At 43.7% G+C, this 18,567-nt stretch overlaps 1 protein-coding gene and 1 pseudogene across 5 annotated transcripts in view; both read right to left on the minus strand.

Moving 5' to 3' along the window:
- The window catches only part of BRAP (BRCA1 associated protein), a 48,454-nt gene that overhangs the window by 17,913 nt on the left and 11,974 nt on the right, over positions 1-18,567 (minus strand). For 2 of the 5 annotated variants that reach the window (XM_032239835.1, XM_032239842.1), the window contains exons 5-9: positions 14,052-14,165; positions 8,459-8,607; positions 3,651-3,726; positions 1,994-2,132; positions 1,516-1,625 (exon numbers count right to left, since the gene is read on the minus strand). In XM_032239835.1, the coding sequence (XP_032095726.1) occupies positions 1,516-1,625; positions 1,994-2,132; positions 3,651-3,726; positions 8,459-8,607; positions 14,052-14,165 (588 nt within the window). The remainder of the gene's footprint in view (positions 1-1,515; positions 1,626-1,993; positions 2,133-3,650; positions 3,727-8,458; positions 8,608-14,051; positions 14,166-18,567) is intronic. The other 3 variants (XM_032239850.1, XM_032239855.1, XM_032239860.1) reach the window with 3 other exon arrangements.
- LOC116524534 lies at positions 10,202-11,664 on the minus strand (annotated as a pseudogene).

Below are 18,567 nucleotides of genomic sequence, written 5' to 3' on the forward strand. Positions count from 1 at the left end.
CTTTCTTTTTTTTTTTTTTTTTTTTTTTTAAGTAGAGACGCGGTTTCACCATGTTGGCCAAGATGGTCTTGATCTCCTGACCTCAGCCCGCCTCGGCCTCCCAAAGTGCTGGGATTTACAGGCATGAGCCACCACGCCTGGCCAAGTTTATATTTTTAGTAGAAATGGGGTTTTACCATCTTGGCCAGGCTGGTCTCGAACTCCTGACCTCAGGTGATCCACCCACCTTGGCCTCCCAAAGTGCTGGGATTACAGGCGTGAGCCACCATGCCTGGCCAATATCTCTTGTATGAACAGAATGTATGTACATACTTAATGTGGAGAATTTAAAAGTGTTTGATTTTTAAAATTAATATAATAATTTATTAATGATAACAATATAAACCTCATTTTAGGCCATTTTACTATCAGACCTTTAAGAGTGTGGAAATGAGCAAGTTTTCAAATGTCCATTTCCTCCTAAGGTTAAGGTATGTTTCTAAAACAACCTTTTTTGAAATTTATATGAAATTTATATAAAACGTGACTCATGGCTAGGTGCAGTAGCTCATGCCTGTAATCCCAGCACTTTGGGAGGCCAAGGCGGATGGACCATGAGGTCAGGAGATTGAGACCATCCTGGCTAACAAGATGAAACCCTGTCTCTATTAAAAATGCAAAAAATAAGCGGGGCGCGGTGGCTCACGCCTGTAATCCTAGCACTTTGGGAGGCTGAGGTGGGTGGATCACCTGAGGTCAGGAGTTCAAGACCAGCCTGGCCATCATGGTGAAACCCCATCTTTAAAAAATAAAATAAAATAAAATAAAATAAAATAAAATAAAATAGTCTTAAAAAAAAAATGCAAAAAATTATCCGGGTGTAGTAGCATGTGCCTCTACTCCTAGCTACTCAGGGGCTGAGGCAGGAAAATTGCTTGAACCCAGGAGGCGAGGGTTGAAATGAACCAAGATTGCACCACTGCACTCCAACGTGGGTGACAGAGAAAGACTCCGCATCAAAAAAACAAAACAAAACAAAAAAAACCATGACTTGTAAATTTCATTAAAATAAAACTTACACTACAGGTTGAGTCTCTTATCAAAAATGCTTGGGACTAGAAGTGTGTCAGACTTCAGTTTTTTTTAAATCTTGGAATATTTGCATTATCTATTTACCAGGAGAGCATCCCTAATCCAAATATCCAAAATTTGATATGCTCCAATGAGCTTGTCCTTCGAGCTCAAAATGTTTCAGATTCTGGAGAGTTTTAGATTTCAGATTTTTAGAGTAAGGCTCAACCTATAAATTAATTTTACAGTATATGGGATGTACAGTTAGGGTCTCAAACTTCTGACCTCGTGATCCACCCACCTTGGACTCCCAAAGTACTCAGATTACAGGCATGAGCCACCATGTCAGGCCATTATCGAAGTTTAAAAAAAAATTTACATGCAGGTAAATGACAAATGTTTCAAATTAGAATAGTGAACAGCAGTAGAAACAGATATTGAGTGACAACTCATTAAGTCTCTTACCTCTAACTGTAAGGCATCTATTTTCTCTTCCTGGCAAGTATCCCCCTCACATTCATATTGTACTATTTTCCCATCTGTTTTACTTGCAACCAGTCGATGAACATAGTTATCTAAAGAAAGAGTCAATGAAAGCGTGTTTCTTTAGAATGAAAAAGGTCTCTCTCTGAACACTTTTAACTCTGACAAAATTTTTGTTTTTTCAGATCTAAATTAAATGCCTTACAACATTTCTTTGAAACTGTCAAATCATTGAATTTTAGAGTGGAGGGAGACAGCAAGAGTGGAAGTATTAACTCCCTTTATAATGTGTGATTCAAGCCATTTCTAGGAAAACAGTACCCTCAGGGAAACTGAGAATTTGGGTTTGCAACAGCTGTCAGCAAATGACATTTCAAGCTAGGAGGGAAAGTGAAGAGATTTCGAAGGCAAAGTTTTCATGCAGAATGAGTCCAAATTAGAAAATGAGAGCGGTGTTCACCTCCAGCATAGTCCCAGACTCGATGGTTGGTAAGCTGCATGGCATATGTGTGCTGCGTTTCCTCAAAGTGCTTATAAGCATGTCGACTTACATATCGTCCACATCCTATGTGGCCACATATTAAACAAATCCAAAGGTTCTGCCGGAAGAGGTTAAGATCTTAATTAGTTAAATAAAAATAAATGATCCAGGCCGGGCACAGTGGCTCACGCCTGTAATCCCAGCACTTTGGGAGGCCGAGGCGGGTGGATCACAAGGTCAAGAGATTGAGACCATCCTGGTCAACATGGTGAAACCCCGTCTTTACTAAAAATACAAAAAATTAGCTGGGCGTGGTGGCGTGCGCCTGTAATCCCAGCTACTTGGGAGGCTGAGGCAGGAGAATTGCCTGAACCCAGGAGGCGGATGTTGTGGTGAGCCGAGATCGCGCCATTGCACTCCAGCCTGGTTAACAAGAGCGAAACTCTGTCTCAAAAAAAAAAAAAGATCCAGCTCAGAGTGGGAAGGGGATTAACACAGAAGACAGACTTGTCGGTCAGGCACAGTGACTCACACCTATAATCTCAGCATTTTGAAAGGCCGAGGCAGGAGGATCGTCTGAGCCTAGGAGTTTGCTTGGGCAATATAGCAAGACCCTAACTCTACCAAAAACAAACAAACAAACAAACAAACAAAAAAAAAACTAGTGCGTGGTGGCACGCACCTGTGGTCCCAGCCACTTGGGAGGCTGAGACAGGAGGAAAGCTTCAGTCCCTTTTGAGGTTACAGTGAACTATGACCATGCCACTGCACTTCAGCCTGGGTAACAGAATGACACCCTGTCTCAAAAAAAAAAAAAAAAAAAAACAAAAGCAAAAGCAAAACCAAACCAAACCAAAACAAAAGAATTGTTTCTATAGGAGTCTGATTAAATCTATGTTTTGTTTTGAGATGCAGTCTTGCTCTGTTGCCCAGGCTGGAGTGTAGTAGTGCGATCTCAGCTCTGCCTCCTGGGTTCAAGCAATTATCCTGCCTCAGCTTCCCAAGTAGCAGGGATTACAGGTGCACACCACCATGCCTGGCTAATTTTTGTATTTTTTAGTAGAGATGGCGTTTCACCATGTTGGCCAGACTGGTCTCGAACTCCTGACCTCATGATCTACCTGCCTCGGCCTCCCAAAGTGCTGGGATTATAAGAGTGAGCCACCATGCGCAACCTAAATGTATGTTTAAAATCCAACAATCAAGGATTCTTTTATGGGTCATTTGCTTGCTGATTTCTAAAGAGCACTATAGGAACAGCACGAAAAAAATTCAAAATTTATCAGTAAAAGTCTAAACCTTTCAAAAGCACAAAGGAAAAAGGAATAAATTTAGCTCAGGAGTAACATTATTTGTGTATTCATATGTCTTGCCTGACCCTAGAGAAAAAGAAAAATCAAGTCTCAAAAAGGATTTAGGCTGGGCACAGTGGCTCATACCTGCAATCCCAGCACTGTGGGTGGCTGAGGTGGGAGGACTGCTTAAGACCAGGAGTTTGAGACTAGCCCGGGCAACAGAGTAAGCCCTGTTTCTTAAAGAAACAAAAACTAGAAAGAACTTAAGTCATACCAGGTAGAAGAAAACTCACAACAATTAAAGCTGCGTTCTTTGTTCTTTTCCATCACCCATTACTTACTTCCTGAACACCACACTCAAAACACTTATTTTCTTCTACTGGCTCGGGCGTTTGACAGTACCGGCAAACAGGACACCTATCCAGGACACCAAAAGATAATGGTGCAGGTTAAATATGAAAGACAGATGTTACAGAACCCAAAAGTCAAACACTGGACTTTATATCCTCCTCCTCTTATATGCTATTTTTAAGTTTATTGTAACTAAGGATATCACTTAAATGACTAACATTTTTGTACTATTCTCAAACAAAATAAAAATATTCAAAATCTTGATAAAACAGAGAAGAATGGAGAAATTGGGATCTGCCTCATGTCCTTTTCTGCTCTTCTGTCTAAAGCTTAGATGATCAAAGACTAAGTATTTACAGGTTACTAATAGGACTTCATTTCATGTCTGACCATAATGTTGTTTTTTTTTCTTTTTTATGAGACAGAGTTTCGTTCTTATTGCCCAGGCGGGAGTGCAATGGTGCGATCTCAGCTCAGCACGCCTCCACCTCCTGGGTTTAAGTGATTCTCTTGCCTCAGCCACCCAAGTAGCTGGGATTACAGGCATGCACCACCACGCCCGGCTAATTTTGTAGTTTTAGTAGAGACAGAGTTTCTCCATGTTGGTCAGGCTGGTCTCGAATTCCCAACCTCTCAGGTGATCCACCTGCCTCAGCCTTCCAAAGTGCTGGGATTACAGGTGTAATCCACCGCGCCCAACCTATAACCTATTTCTACTCCAAACAATCTACCTTATCCCCATTTCCCAAAGATTTAAATCAATCAAAAAGTAACCTGTCTTCTCCAGGTTGCTCCCAAGAGTTGGATTTAAAATCTGTAGCAAATTTTACCAAACTAAAATCAAAGGTTTTTTTGTTTTTTTTGAGATAAGAGGTTTGCTCTGTTGCCCAGGCTAGAGTGCAGTGGTGCAATCTCAGCTTACTGTAGCCTCTGCCAACCAGGTTCAAACAATTCTCCTGCTCAATCTCCCAAATAGCTGACTATAGGCATGCACCACAATCCCGAGCTAATTTTTGTACTTTTAGTGGGCACAAGGTTTCACCATATTGGTCATGCTGGTCTTGAACTCCTGACTTCAAGTGATCTGTCCATCTCAGCCTCCCAAAATGCTGGGATTACAGGCATGAGCCACCGTGCCTGGCTAAATGCAAAGGTGTTAATGTACTTACTGAAATGCACATGACATCTCACTGTACCATGAACATCATGTAGAAGATACCAGTGCCCTATCGAGCATTCATGTCTCAATTTACAAAAAGCCAATAAAAACAATGTCAAAAAATCCATTACTGTTTTCTATTATACTCCACACAAAATAATGCTAAATACTAGTCATGACTATTTTTGTTATATGGGCAAGTAGGCAGAAAGTGAGTGATAGCTGAGGCTGACTGAATTGGCACCAGGAAGAAACAATGCTCAAGATATAACTAGTAAGAGTTTGTTACCCAACTGAGTAAATAAAACCAATAAAAGGGAATAAGCAGGAAGAACACTAAGTGTGTGTCACAGATGACCCAGCTCTATCTGTGTAAGAGAAAGTGAAAGGATCCGGTCCGCTTCTTCCTGTAGCATCAAAAGAGAAGAGAGAAGACAAACTTGAACAAAGAACAGAAATGATAGCCAGAAAGCAGCATGCAGTCTTGCTAGAGGTAGAAATTAGCTTTGTCTCATCCCTTTAGTCTGTGTGGTGGCTGTGAAAGTAGCTGAATAAGAAAACAGGCCAAGCGCAGTGGCTCACATCTGTAATCCCAGCACTTTGGGAGGCTGAGGCAGGAGGACAGCTTGAAGCCAAGTCTACCCTGGCCAATATAGCAGAAGCCCTTCTCAAAAACAAAACAAAACAAAACAAACAACAACAACAACAAACTGGAAAGGTCAAATGATCTTTCCGAAATGTAAATCTGATCTTGAGAAAAAAAAAATACTACAAAAATAAACTTATAAAAACAACTAGCAATATATGATATACCACCTCATCTGTCTACTAAAAAACAACAGTTTATCAGCCAGGCACAGAGGCTGATGCCTGTAATCCCAGCACTTCAGGAGGCTAAGATGAGTGGACACCAGAGGTTAGCAGTTTGAGACCAGCCTGGACAACACAGTGAAACCCCATCTCTATCAAAAATAGAAAATTAGCCAGGTGTAGTGGTGCGCACCTGTAGACCCAGCTATTCGGGAGCCTAAGGCACAAAGACTGCTTGAACCCAGGAGGTGGAGGTTGCAGTGAGTTGCGATCATGCTACTGTACTCCAGCCTGGGTGACAGAGTGAGACTCTGTCTCAAAAATAATAATTAATATTAACAGCTTATTAAATTCTTCCTGCCATTCTCTGCAAAAAATAATTTTATCTTATTTTCCTGATGAGATCTTTCCAAAATGGCCTTCTCTGACATCTCTGTGTGTCAAAAAGACCAACACTGCCTCCTACTGCAGCCCTTCCTGAGCACCCCTGGTTGGGGATGCTATTGCTGTTTCTTCCAATCTCCACCCTGAACCACATCCATTTATATACAAGTGTAAACTCTCTTAGACCAAACCATCCCAAGGAAGAGCTGAGTTTGCTTCCTCTGTCTCAGCATCTCTCATGGTTCTATGCATACACCAAAGCTCAAAACCCATTCACTAAATGAACTGCATGATTTTGAGGGCAAATGCTATGACTTACACCCCAAATGATGGGCTGAGTTCCAGTCCCAGTTCTGGCATTCTCTGGCCATGACTCTTTGAGCTAGGAGATTCTCATCTCTGGGCCTCAGTATCTTCCTACTCTATAAAATGAAGTGGTGGGACAAGATGGTCCTGGAGGAAACTTCCAACTTTAAAATGCTATGGTTCTATAACAGTTAATTTATATCAAAAGGAATACTGGGGCTGGGTATTGTGGCTCATGCCTATAATCCTAGCACTTTGCAAGGCCAAGGCAGGAAGACTGCTTGAGCTTAGGAGTTTGAGCCCAGCCTGGACAACATAGTGAGACCCCGATCTCTATGAAAAAATAAAATAAAATAAATTAGCTGGGTGTGATGGTGCACACCAGTAGTCCCAGCTGAGGTAGGAGGATCACTTGAACCCAGGAGTTTGAGGCAGCAGTGAGCTGTGATCATATCACTGCATTCCAGCCTGGGCAACAGAGCAAGACCCTGTCTCAAAAGAAAAAGTACAACTGGAGTGGCGGGGAACAGAGAAGTGCCTAGAATTTAACTGGTATAGCAGATAGACCCAAGATACAGATAAAGACTTTTTTTTTTTTTAAAAAAGAGTTTCACTCTGTTGCCCAAGCTGGAGTACAATGGTGCGGTCTTGGCTCATTACAATCTCCGCCTGCCAGGTTGAAAGCGATTCTCTTGTCTCAGCCTCCAGAGTACCTGGGATTATAGGAGTGAGCCACCGTGCCCAGCTAATTCTTTGTATTTTTAGTAGAGATGGGGTTTCACCACGTTGGCCAGGCTGGTCTTGAACTCCTGACCTCAGGTGATCTGCCCGCCTTGGCCTCCCAAAGTGCTGGGATTATAGGCGTGAACCACCGCACTGGCCACAGATAAACACTTTAAGGAATGCACATATCTCAGAGTGGCTTTGTTCAAGGCAGTGGAACAACTCCTTGAAAAATTCCCAAATGATACCTGAGAATTGACTGAGGACTCCATGGAACTGGGGCAAGACCCTCATCCAGCTAAATAAGCAGGGCAGCGATAATCTGCAGGGACCCAGTTTATTTATGTCCTCCCCAGAATCTACTGACTTCCTCCTGTGCCACATCCCCTACAAGGTGTGAGAGGTACAGCAGAGAGCAAGCCAGGCATAGCCCCTGCTCTGTGAAGCTGACATTCTTCTTCCAGCCACGGGGCCACTTGTGGGTGGACAGAGATTCCTGCAGACTTTACCCCTCCTCACTTCTGTGCTTGGGAACATGATCTTCCCCGTTCCCCACTGCCTTCTCTTGGTTCTGCTCTTTACCCAGCTTAACTCCTAATTATCCTCCTGGAAATGCCACTTCTCAGGCGGTCCTGGCTTCACTAGGGCCCCAGTTCTCAGTCCCAATGCTGAACACTGCTCTTCTGTAACACTGGTTATGGCTGTGACTTATTTACTTGTGTGGTTTCATTCTGAGTTCCCCTCTGTACTGGGAAATCCAGAAGGCCAGGGTCTGATACACCTTTGTGGTTAAGTCCCACAGTGCAGTTTGCAAAGGGAGCAACCATCCTTGATTTAGGGGGTAAAAAATAGGTACAGGCCCCACCTCTTTTTTGTCTGTAGCAACATCACCTATGACTAAGACCTGGTATGTTGGGAATCAGGAGACTGTAGAGTAGGGCTCATACTTAGTAACTGCTATTTCTACTCGCCACCAAGCCATCAACAGCCCAGCAAAGCTAAAACATTACGCTGCTGTAGCCTAGTTGATAAGAAAGCCAGAGTGAATGGCAGACACCAAGTACAGCTGATACATGAGATTTCAGACCTAGATTTCATTGCAGCATGAGCGCTTCAAACTAAGCTTTACTCTTTTTTTTCCCCCCACTCTCTGGCTCTTGGAAGGAAAGAATAGCTCATGCTGCTTTGGGGAATTCCACAAGGGTTCTGAATCAGCATACCAAAAAGGACTTGGTCTAAGAATGCCGATTCCATGAACTCAGGAAACAAAAGGAGAAAAAGGACCTCTTGACTATAATGGTGTCAGGTTTATAAAGTCACATACTTGGAATGGTTCATTTCTGCTGGTGGCTCTTTTTAATTCGGGAAAGGGTCACAATGGACTCATACACAGTAGGGTTTGGCCCTTGCACTCACGTTGTGTCGTCCCAGCGCTGTAGACACTGGCTGTGGAAGCTGTGGTTACATAATGTTGTGAGGATTCCATTCACAGACTCATCCATGCGCTCCAGACACACCGTGCACTTGGGGAGCTCAGTCAAGTCCATCACCGGGAGGCTGGCACCCTACAGGAAACACTTCACATAAGCCTCACTCTTCATCTACCAGCAATACTTCATTTTTCCTTCTTTTTTTTTTTTTTTGGAGACAGGGTCTTGCTTATCACCCAGGCTGGAGCCCAGTGGTGCAATCATGGCTCGTTACAGCCTTGACCTTCCAGGCTCAAGCGATCTGCCTACCTCAGGCTCCCCAGTAGCTGGATCTACAGGCATGAGCCACCGTGCCAGGTCTTTCTTCTTTTAATAATAGTTTTCTAGTTGCTTTTTTGACTCTTAGTAGGATATTCTCAGTATCATTACTCTCAGCAAATCATTTAAATTGGTAATATTTTCATTCACGTATTCATTCATTCAAGAAACATAGGATGGAGTACCTTCTATATTCCTGCACTGTGCCAGGTACTGGGAACACAGTGGTGAACAAAACAAAGATCTCTGCCCTCACAGAACTGACATTCCAGGAAGAAAGACTGCTGTCAAAACTTTAACATCCAAATTTCAAATGTGACCAGACTTTTAGCTCAAGCTCTGTCTATGACTATAATAGACTATAAAGGAATTGATGGAAATTACATTTAAAAAATTATATTTCTTTTTATGTAAACTGTTGAAATTTTTTTTTTTTTTTTTTTTTTTTTGAGATGAAGTCTCGCTCTGTTTCCAGGCTGGAGTGCAATGGCCTGATCTTGGCTCACTGCAACCTAGGTTCAAGTGATTCTCAGCCTCCTGGGTAGCTGGGATTACAGGCGTGTACCACCATGCCAGCTAATTTTTTTTGTATTTTTAGTAGAGACAGGGTTTCACTATATTGGCCAGGCTGGTCTCGAACTCCTGACCTTGTGATCCACCCGCCGTGGCCTCTCAAAGTGCTTCGGATTACAGGTGTAAGCCACTGCGCCCGATCGGAAAAAAAGAAATTATTTTAAGAGCTAAGCATCTGTATACCCTGAGCAATGCAATACCTAGTTTATGATGACTTGAAACAAAACAAATGACCATAAGGAAGAAAGCTGTATTTTATCTAAAATTGTTTTCAGTTAATAGTTCAGTAACATTTTCCTCCCAATACAATACTCCCTCTTGTATAAGGCTGATACTGGAAGCCAGACAAGTTTAGGTAAATAAGGGAGTTAAGAGAGAAACTGCTTGTAGTTTTAAATAGACAATAACTTTTTGCTTCCGTCTTTTTTGAGGAGTGCTGCTCTGTTGCCCAGGCTGAAGTGCACTGGCACAATCTTGGCTCACTGTAACATCTGCCTCCTAGGTTCAAGCAATTCTCCTGCCTCAGCCTCCCGAGAAGCTAGGACTACAAGCGTGCACCACTACGCCTGGCTAATTTTTGTATTTTTAGTAGAGATGGGGTTTCACTATATTGGCCAGGCTGGTCTTGAACTCCTGTCCTCATGATCCGTTCACCTTGGCCTCCCAAAGTGCTGAGATTATAGGCATGAACACCACGCCCGACTTTTTTTTTTTTTTTTTTTGAGACGTTCTCCTGCCTCAGCCTCTGGAGTAGCTGGGATTACAGGCATGTGCCACCACACCCAGATTATTTTTTGTATTTTTAGTAGAGATGGGGTTTCTCCATGTTGGTCAGGCTGGTCTCAAACTCCTGAACTCAGGTGATCTGCTGGCCTCGGCCTTCCAAAGTGCTGGGATTACAGGCGTAAGCCATGGCACCCAGCTTTGCTTCCCTCTTAATGTGTTAATAGTTGTGTCTAAAAAAATACACAATTATTAAAAAAGTACCATTTCTGATTTCTTTAGTATTATCTGTAACCTTTGGAAACTCATACGAAACTACAAAATTAGCAAATGTCTTGAAATCTGTATGTAAAACATAAATTACCTCTAATTTCAAACTCATTTATTAGTGTACCACTCAATCTTTTAGAAAAAACTGGAAAAAAAAAGAAGCGGCTCCAAAGATAGTCTTATAGCATTCTTTAAAAAAGGAAACTGTTCCTTTTAACCTTACACCTACCCTACACCCCAGTTTCAAAACGTCGTTTAACTAACTGTCTCGGTCATGGACATTTCTAAGATGAGATTTTATATTTTGCTCCATAGCTTCTGGTTATCAGAAAACCCATGCTTTCCTTTATTGAAGGAGTTTAGTTCAGCTGATGTTGGCGTATCCTTCCAATATCTTTCATCTTTATCTTTGCTTCTGAAGGCATTTCCTCTGGTTCACGATCTTCATCTTCACTAAAACCTGCTGCTACTGAAAGGTTTTGGAGCAGGAGATGGAACAGTTTCTTTTTTTTTTTTTTTTTTTTTTTGAGACGGAGTTTCGCTCGTTACCCAGGCTGGAGTGCAATGGCGTGATCTCGGCTCACTGCAACCTCCGCCTCCTGGGTTCAGGCAATTCTCCTGCCTCAGCCTCCTGAGTAGCTGGGATTACAGGCACGCACCACCATGCCCAGCTAATTTTTTGTATTTTTAGTAGAGACGGGGTTTCACCATGTTGACCAGGATGGTCTCGATCTCTTGACCTCGTGATCCACCCGCCTCGGCCTCCCAAAGTGCTGGGATTACAGGCTTGAGCCACCGCGCCCGGCTTGGAACAGTTTCTTTAGGCTTACTTGATCCAAGTTTGATGGATATGGCTGATGCTTTCATTGCCGTCTGACTACCTATGGCAAATTCAAACTTGGAGATCTTTGTAGGCTTTGTTGGGAGGTCTGCAGCTTCTTCTTCAGCTGATGGCTTCTCAGCGCTGTGACTGGAACTTTCTCCTCCATTACTGGAAGAAACACCCTTAGTTTTCACAGGTTTTTCTGCTTCTTCTTCAGGTCCTCTGGCGACTCCAGCTCAATGCAACTTTTTAGGCTTCTTCTCTCCTGCCTTCCTGTCCACCATTTTCCCCTGCCACCCACTTATCAAATTTTTGATTTCACCTAATCAAATGCTAAAACAATCCACTCAGAACTCAAGGTAAAAAGATCTTCATGTCTACTTCATTTTTTTATTTTAGTTTTTCTAGATGGAGTCTTTCTCTGTCGCCCAGGCTCGAGTGCAGTAGTGTGATCTCGGCTCACTGCAACCTCTGTCTCTCAGGTTTAAGCAATTCTCCTGCCTCAGCCTCCCAAGTAGCTGGGACCACAGGCATGTGCCACCACACCTGGTTAATTTTTGCATATTTAGTAGAGATGAGTTTCCTCATGTTAGCCAGGCTGGTCTCAAACTCCTGATCTCAGGTTATCCGCCTGCCTCACCTCCCAAAATGCTGGGATTACAAGCATGAAACATTGCGTCTGGCCCAGGTCTACCTTAAAAGAAAGAAAATCTGGCTGGAAGCAGTGGGTCACGCCTATAATCCTAACACTTCGGGAGGCCAAAATGAGCAGATCACCTGAGGTCACAAGTTTGAGACCAGCCTGGTCAACATGGCGAAACCTTGACTCTACTAAAAATACAAAAATTAGCTGGGTGTGGTGGTGCATGCCTGTAGTCCCAGCCACTTGGGATTCTGAAGCACAAGCATGTCCTGAACCCAGAAGGTAGAGGTTACAGAAAGCTGGAAACACGCCACTGCACTGCAGCCTGGGTAACAGGGTAAGACTCACGTCTCAAAAAAAAAAAAAAAAAAAAAAGGAAGAAAAAGGAAATCTTGATCATAAAAATATCACAAAGCTGTATCTGCTACTCGATAAAATGATTCAAGTGAGCCCATAATGTAGGAAAGGTTCCCATGGGAGTGGAAGATCAGAGCCATTACAAATTGCTATCAAAACAGAATCAAGGCTGAGCACTGTGGCTCTTGCCTGTAATCCCAGTGCTATGGGAGGTCAAGGTGGGCGGATCACTTGAGGTAGGGAGTTCGAGAGCAGCCTGCCCAATGTAGTGAAACCCTGTCTCCAATAAAAATATAAAAATTAGCCCAACATGGGGGCATGCGCCTGTGATCCCAGCTACTAGGAAGGCTGAGGTGTGAGAATCGCTTGAACCCAGGAGGTGGAGGTTGCAATGAGCAACGACCGCACCACTGCACCACTGCACTTCAGCCTCGGTGACAGGGCGACACTGTGTCCCCAAAACAAACAAACAAAAAAATAGAATCAAGAGGCCAAGCATGATGGCCCACGCCTATAATCCCAGCATTTTGGGAGGACAAGGTAAGAGGACTGCTTGAGCTTAGGAGTTCAAGAACAGTCTGGGGAACATAGGGAGACTGACTCTTTCTTTTTTTTTTTGAGATAGGGTCTCTGTTGTTGCCCAGGCTAGGGTGCAATGGCGTATTCACGGCTCACTATAGCCTGGACCTCCCCTGACTCATGTGATTTTCCTACTTCAGCCGCCCAAGTAGGTGGGACAAAAGATGCTCAGCACCACACTCGGCTAATTTTTGCATTTCTTGTAGAGATAGGATTTCATTATGTTGCCCAGCCTGGGTCTTGAACTCCTGTGTTCAGGCAATCTGTCACCTCAGCCTCCCGAAGTGCTGGGATTATATGGCATGAACCACTGCACCGGGCCGGGGTAATCTTGTCTCTACAAAAAAATTAGCCAGGCATGGTGGTACACGCTTGTAGTCCCAGCTACTCAGGAGGCTGAGGCTGGAAGATGCTTGAACCGGAGAGATCAAGGCTGCAGTGAGCCAAGATCACACCACTTCACTCCAGCCTAGGTGACAAAGCGAGACCCTGTCTCAAAAATAAAAGGCAGAAACAAGAATTAGGAAGACAATTAAGGGTTAATATTGAAAACAAAAACATTTATTTTCAGTTCCAAGCAATCAATGCTTCATTGATCTAGAATTGATGAACACTCAATTTCAACAACAATGCAGTATCTTTTTACTTTTTCTTTTCTTTTTTTCTTTTTTTTTGAGACTGAGTTTTGCTCGTTGTCCAGGCTGGAATGCAATGGCGTGATCTGAGCTCACTGCAACCTCCACCTCCCGGGTTCAAGCAATTCTCCTGCCTCAGCCTCCCATGCAGCTGGGATTACAGGGATGCGCTACCACGCCTGGCTAATTTTGTATTCTTAGCAGAGACGGTGTTTCACCAAGTTGGCCAGGCTGGTCTTGAACTCCTGACCTCAGGTGATCTGCCCACTTTTAGCCTCCAAAAGTGTTGGGATTATGGGTGTGAGCCACTGCACCCAGACAGTATCTTTTTTCTTTTTACATTTTTTGCAACTTTAGAAAATGAGATAAAATTTTATAAAATTCTCTTAAGTGTACAGTTCATTGACTTCTAGTATATCCACAAGGTTGTGCAACTGTCCCCACAATCTAATTCTAGAACATTTCCATCATATCCAAAAGAAAGCCTGTGCTGTTAGCAGGCACTCCCCATTTGTCTCTTCCTACAGCTCTGACAACCATTAATCTGCTTTCTGTGTCTATGGACTGGTCTATTCTGGGTACTTCACAGATACCTTGGCATTCACTTTTATCCCAATCTAATATATTTTAATCAAATATAGGAATGATTCACACTTACATCTTCAGATTTCAGCACTTCAGCTCTTTCCACATACACTAACTGGCAAACGTCATCTTCTATTGAGTTGAACTGGCGGCCATTGCATGCCATATAAAAACTATCCGCATCAGCCTATGTACACCAATGGGGAAAAGGAAAAATTTGAGACAGGTACCTTGAAAATCTGCTTTACATTTAATATGCATGGCTTTATTCATTCTCATCAGCTTTTAAAATTTATACTTAGCAGACAAAGCAACACCAAAAGTTGCATCTACTGAAGTTGATTGCTAGGGTAATCACGCTCTGTAGGTCAATATCCTATGTCTACAGCGTTTTCTGGGCTACGACAAAGTTTTTTCTTGAACTGGCAGAAGGTATTTAAGTGCAGTAAGCTGAAAGCTGGTACAATTTCAATATTCAACCAGCAACAGTCAACATTTCCCTTTACAGCAGTTTTTTTCCCCTCTAGTCATCACTTGTGCAGCTGAAAGTAAACAATCATTTCTGCAAAGCCTGGAACCAAATCATAACTGATACTTGTTATGAAATTACTCTTCCATCAGCATTGGGCTGGGCGAGGTGGCTCATGCCTATAATCCCAGTACTTTGGGAGGCCAAGGCTGGTGGATCACCTGAGGTCGGGAGTTCAAGACTAGCCTGCCCAACATGGAGAAACCCTGTCTCTACTAAAAATAAAAAATTAGCCCAGTGTGGTGGCCCATGCCTGTAATCCCAGCTACTTGGGAGGGTGAGGCAGGAGAATCGCTCAAATCCAGGAGGCGGAGGTTGTGGGAGCCCAAGATCATGCCACTGCACTCAAGATCGCCCAGCCTGGGCAACAAGAATGAAACACTGTCTCAAAAAAAAAAAAAAAAAAAAGAAAAGAAAATGTCAGTATTTATTATTTACGTTAGAAAAAAAATAAAAGACCAGGGGAACTGGTATGAGATGAAAAACCAACTACTCTTTAATAAACCGAATAATAATAATACATCATAGTTAGAGCCCATGTAATGGATTCCATCAGGAGGTCTTAAACTGCCACCTAGCGTCCAATATCAAAAGCAAAGCTCTTGGTCAATTTGAAGGTCAGCCCATGAGCCAGCCTTTAAATCCCAGCACTTTGGGAAGTCCAGGCAGGTGAATCACCTGAGGTCAGAAATTCCAGAACAGCCTGGCCAACATGGTCTCTACTTAAAATACAAAATTAGCTGGGCATGGTGGCAGGTGCCTGTAATCCTAGCTACTCGGTGGGGAGGGAAAAAAAAAAAACCTAACAGTCTCATTCCCTTGCAGTAGAAAAATGGGTGAAATGCAGAGAGCTGTTTCTCTCAAGGCAAAGCTGCAAAGGCACATGTGCCTCTATGAAATGGTCGCAGATAAATGGAACCTTCTTGTCTAGTCTCAGCAGAAAGCAACAAAAGAGATGATTAAAGACTTTGTTTGTTTGTTTGTTTAGATGGAGTCTCGCACTATTGCCTGGGCTGGAGTGCAATGTGCTCGGCTCACTGCAACCTCCCCCTCCCGGGTTCAAGCTATTCTCCTGCCTCAGCCTCCTGAGTAACTGAAACTACAGGCTCTCACCACCATGCCTGGCTAATTTTTTGTATTTTTAGTAGAGATGGGGTTTCATTATGTTGGCCAGGCTGGTCTCGAACTCCTGACCTTGTGATTCACCCACCTCAACCTCCCAAAGTGCTGGGATTACAGGTGTGAGCCACTGCACCTGATGATTCCAGTTTTTAAACTCAGCCAATTTTTTGAGGCAAGCAGGGAGGCCAAGGCTTCTCTGGATTTAATTCCCACCACACGGGCATTAGCCCAAAGAAATGAAGTTGTATGCTTTGGCCCTACCAGCATCGACAGGCTGCTTCTGGGAATTCTGCAAAAGGAAATGCTGCATCATCAACCTTAAGGAAGCTTCAGATTCAAGGCTATGACAGGCAAATATAGTCCTGCCTGTCCATCCTCACAGGGTTCTCAATCTCGCAGACACTGTAAGCTACTCAGTAGCTTTTAATTACCCTCCAATGAAATAATTGTGGATTCTTGATTACTTATGCTTTCTTCCTTTTTTGAGATGGAGTCTCGCGCTATTGCCCAGGCTGGAGTGCAATGGTGCAATCTTGGCTCAGTGCAACCTCTGCCTCCAGGGTTCAAGAGATTCTCCTGTCTCAGCCTCCCGATTAAGTGGGATTACAGGCACATGCCACCACACTCTGCAAATTTTCTGTATTTTAGTAGAGACAGGGTATCACTGAGTTGCCCAGGCTGGTCTCAAAACTCCTGAGCTCAGGCAATCCACCAGCATCAGTCTCCCAAAGTGCTAGGATTATAGGTGTGAGCCTGGCTCCTTTTGCTTTTTTTTTTTGAGATGGAGCTTCACTCCTGTTGCCCAGATTGGAGTACAATGACATGATTATGGCTGACTGCAACCTCTGCCTCCTGGGTACAAGTGATTCTCCTGCCTCAGCATCTTGAGTAGCTGAGATTACAGGTATGTGCCACCATACCCGGCTAAATTTTTTTTATTTTTTGTAGACAGGGTTTCTCCGTGTTGGTCAGGCTGGTCTCGATCTCCCAACCTCAGGTGATCCACCCACCTTGACCTCCCAAAGTGCTGGCATTACAGGCATGAGCCACCATGCCCAGTCCTTAATTATGCTTTTTTTTTTTTTTTTTTTTTTTGAGACAGAGTCTTGCTCTGTCGCCAGGCAGGGGTACATTGGTGCAATCTCGGTTCACTGCAATCTTCACCTCCTAGGTTCAAGCAATTCTCCTGCCTCAGCCTCCCTGGGAGCTGGGACTACAGGTGCACGCCACCATGCCCAGCTAATTTTTGTATTTTTTAGTAGAGATGGCGTTTCACCATGTTGGCCAGGATGGTCTCAATCTCTTGACCCTGTGATCCGCCCACCTCGGCCTCCCAAAGTGCTAGGATTACAGGCGTGAGTCACTGCGCCCAGCCTACTTATGCTTTCTTTTTTTTTTTTTTTGAGACGGAGTTTCACCTTTGTTACCCAGGCTGGAGTGCAATGGCGCGATCTCGGCTCACCGCAACCTCCGCCTCCTGGGTTCAGGCAATTCTCCTGTCTCAGCCTCCTGAGTAGCTGGGATTACAGGCATGTGCCACCATGCCCAGCTGATTTTTTGTATTTTTAGTAGAGACGGGGTTTCACCATGTTGACCAGGATGGTCTCGATCTCTTGACCTTGTGATCCACCCGCCTCGGCCTCCCAAAGTACTGGGATTACAGGCGTGAGCCACCGCGCCCGGCAACTTATGCTTTCTTAATATGACCAAGTGAGCTAATAAGCAGCTGAAGAAGGATGATCAATTCTGAATGTACTTTTATTTTTGAGGGGCAGAGTGGTGGGAGGTTGGGGTTGGGAAGCTTTACTTAAGGAAATAATCCATGTAGGTAATCTGTGTATTGAACATAGCACATTTTAATTTCAAAATGTTTAAAGTCAGCTGTTGAACAAGAAGCCTCTTTAATACTAAGAAGTTACAATCTAAGATGGCTTCCCCCATTCGTCAGAACAACAGCTTCTTCTTAAAATGCTTTTGGTTGAGTAAGCAGCAAAGTCAGCACATGGATTTGCCAGGAGAAAACCCACTGCCTGAAAATCAGGGCCTCCACTCATCTCCTCAGAGCCTCACGCACCACCAGGGGCTGGCAGAGCCCTCCTGGGGTCTAGAGCTCTACAAACGCTCACTAAGCGACCAGGCCCCTCAGAGGAAAGGACAAGGCATGTGATCTAATCCATGCAATGAATTATTCCGTTCTGTTACATGAGCCCAGAAGTTTGAGACCACCCTGGGCAATGTGGTGAAACCTTGTCTCTACAAAAAATACAAAAATTAGCTGGGCAGGGGGGCGGAAGCCTGTAGTCCCAGCTATTCGGGAGGCTGAGGTAAGAGGATTGCTTGAGCCCAGGAGGTGAAGGTTGCAGTGAGCTGAGACCGTGCCACTGCACTCCAGCCTGTGCCACAGAGCCAGACCTTGTCTCCAAAAAATAAAAAAATAAAATAAAAAAGAGGCATGCAAGTGAGACATTATAGTGGCCTAAACTAGGATGACTGCAACAGAAATTAAAAAAAAATTTTTAATGTATTTTTTTGAAATGACCATATCACTAAACTGTTGAGATTTCACAGTTAACATATTGCTCTTTTCTTTAAAATCTTGGTATTAAAAATGCACCTTTACCAGTTCACATATTTTCTGAGCATCTAGTATGTGCCAGGCACTGTGCTATGTACTAGGAAAAGAGTAGGGAACAAAATTCACATGCTTCCTACTTCAACTCACCATCTAATGCACTAAATAAAAGCCTGAAGCAGCCGGGCGCGGTGGCTTAAGCCTGTAATCCCAGCACTTTGGGAGGCCGAGGTGGGTGGATCACGAGGTCAAGAGATCAAGACCATCCTGGTCAACATGGTGAAACCCCGTCTCTACTAAAAATACAAAAAAATTAGCTGAGCATGGTGGTGCATGCCTGTAATCCCAGCTACTCAGGAGGCTGAG

Source organism: Sapajus apella, unplaced genomic scaffold (genome assembly GCF_009761245.1).
Source record: "Sapajus apella isolate SASKATOON/1434 unplaced genomic scaffold, GSC_monkey_1.0 scaffold2, whole genome shotgun sequence".
NCBI lineage: Eukaryota > Metazoa > Chordata > Mammalia > Primates > Cebidae > Sapajus > Sapajus apella.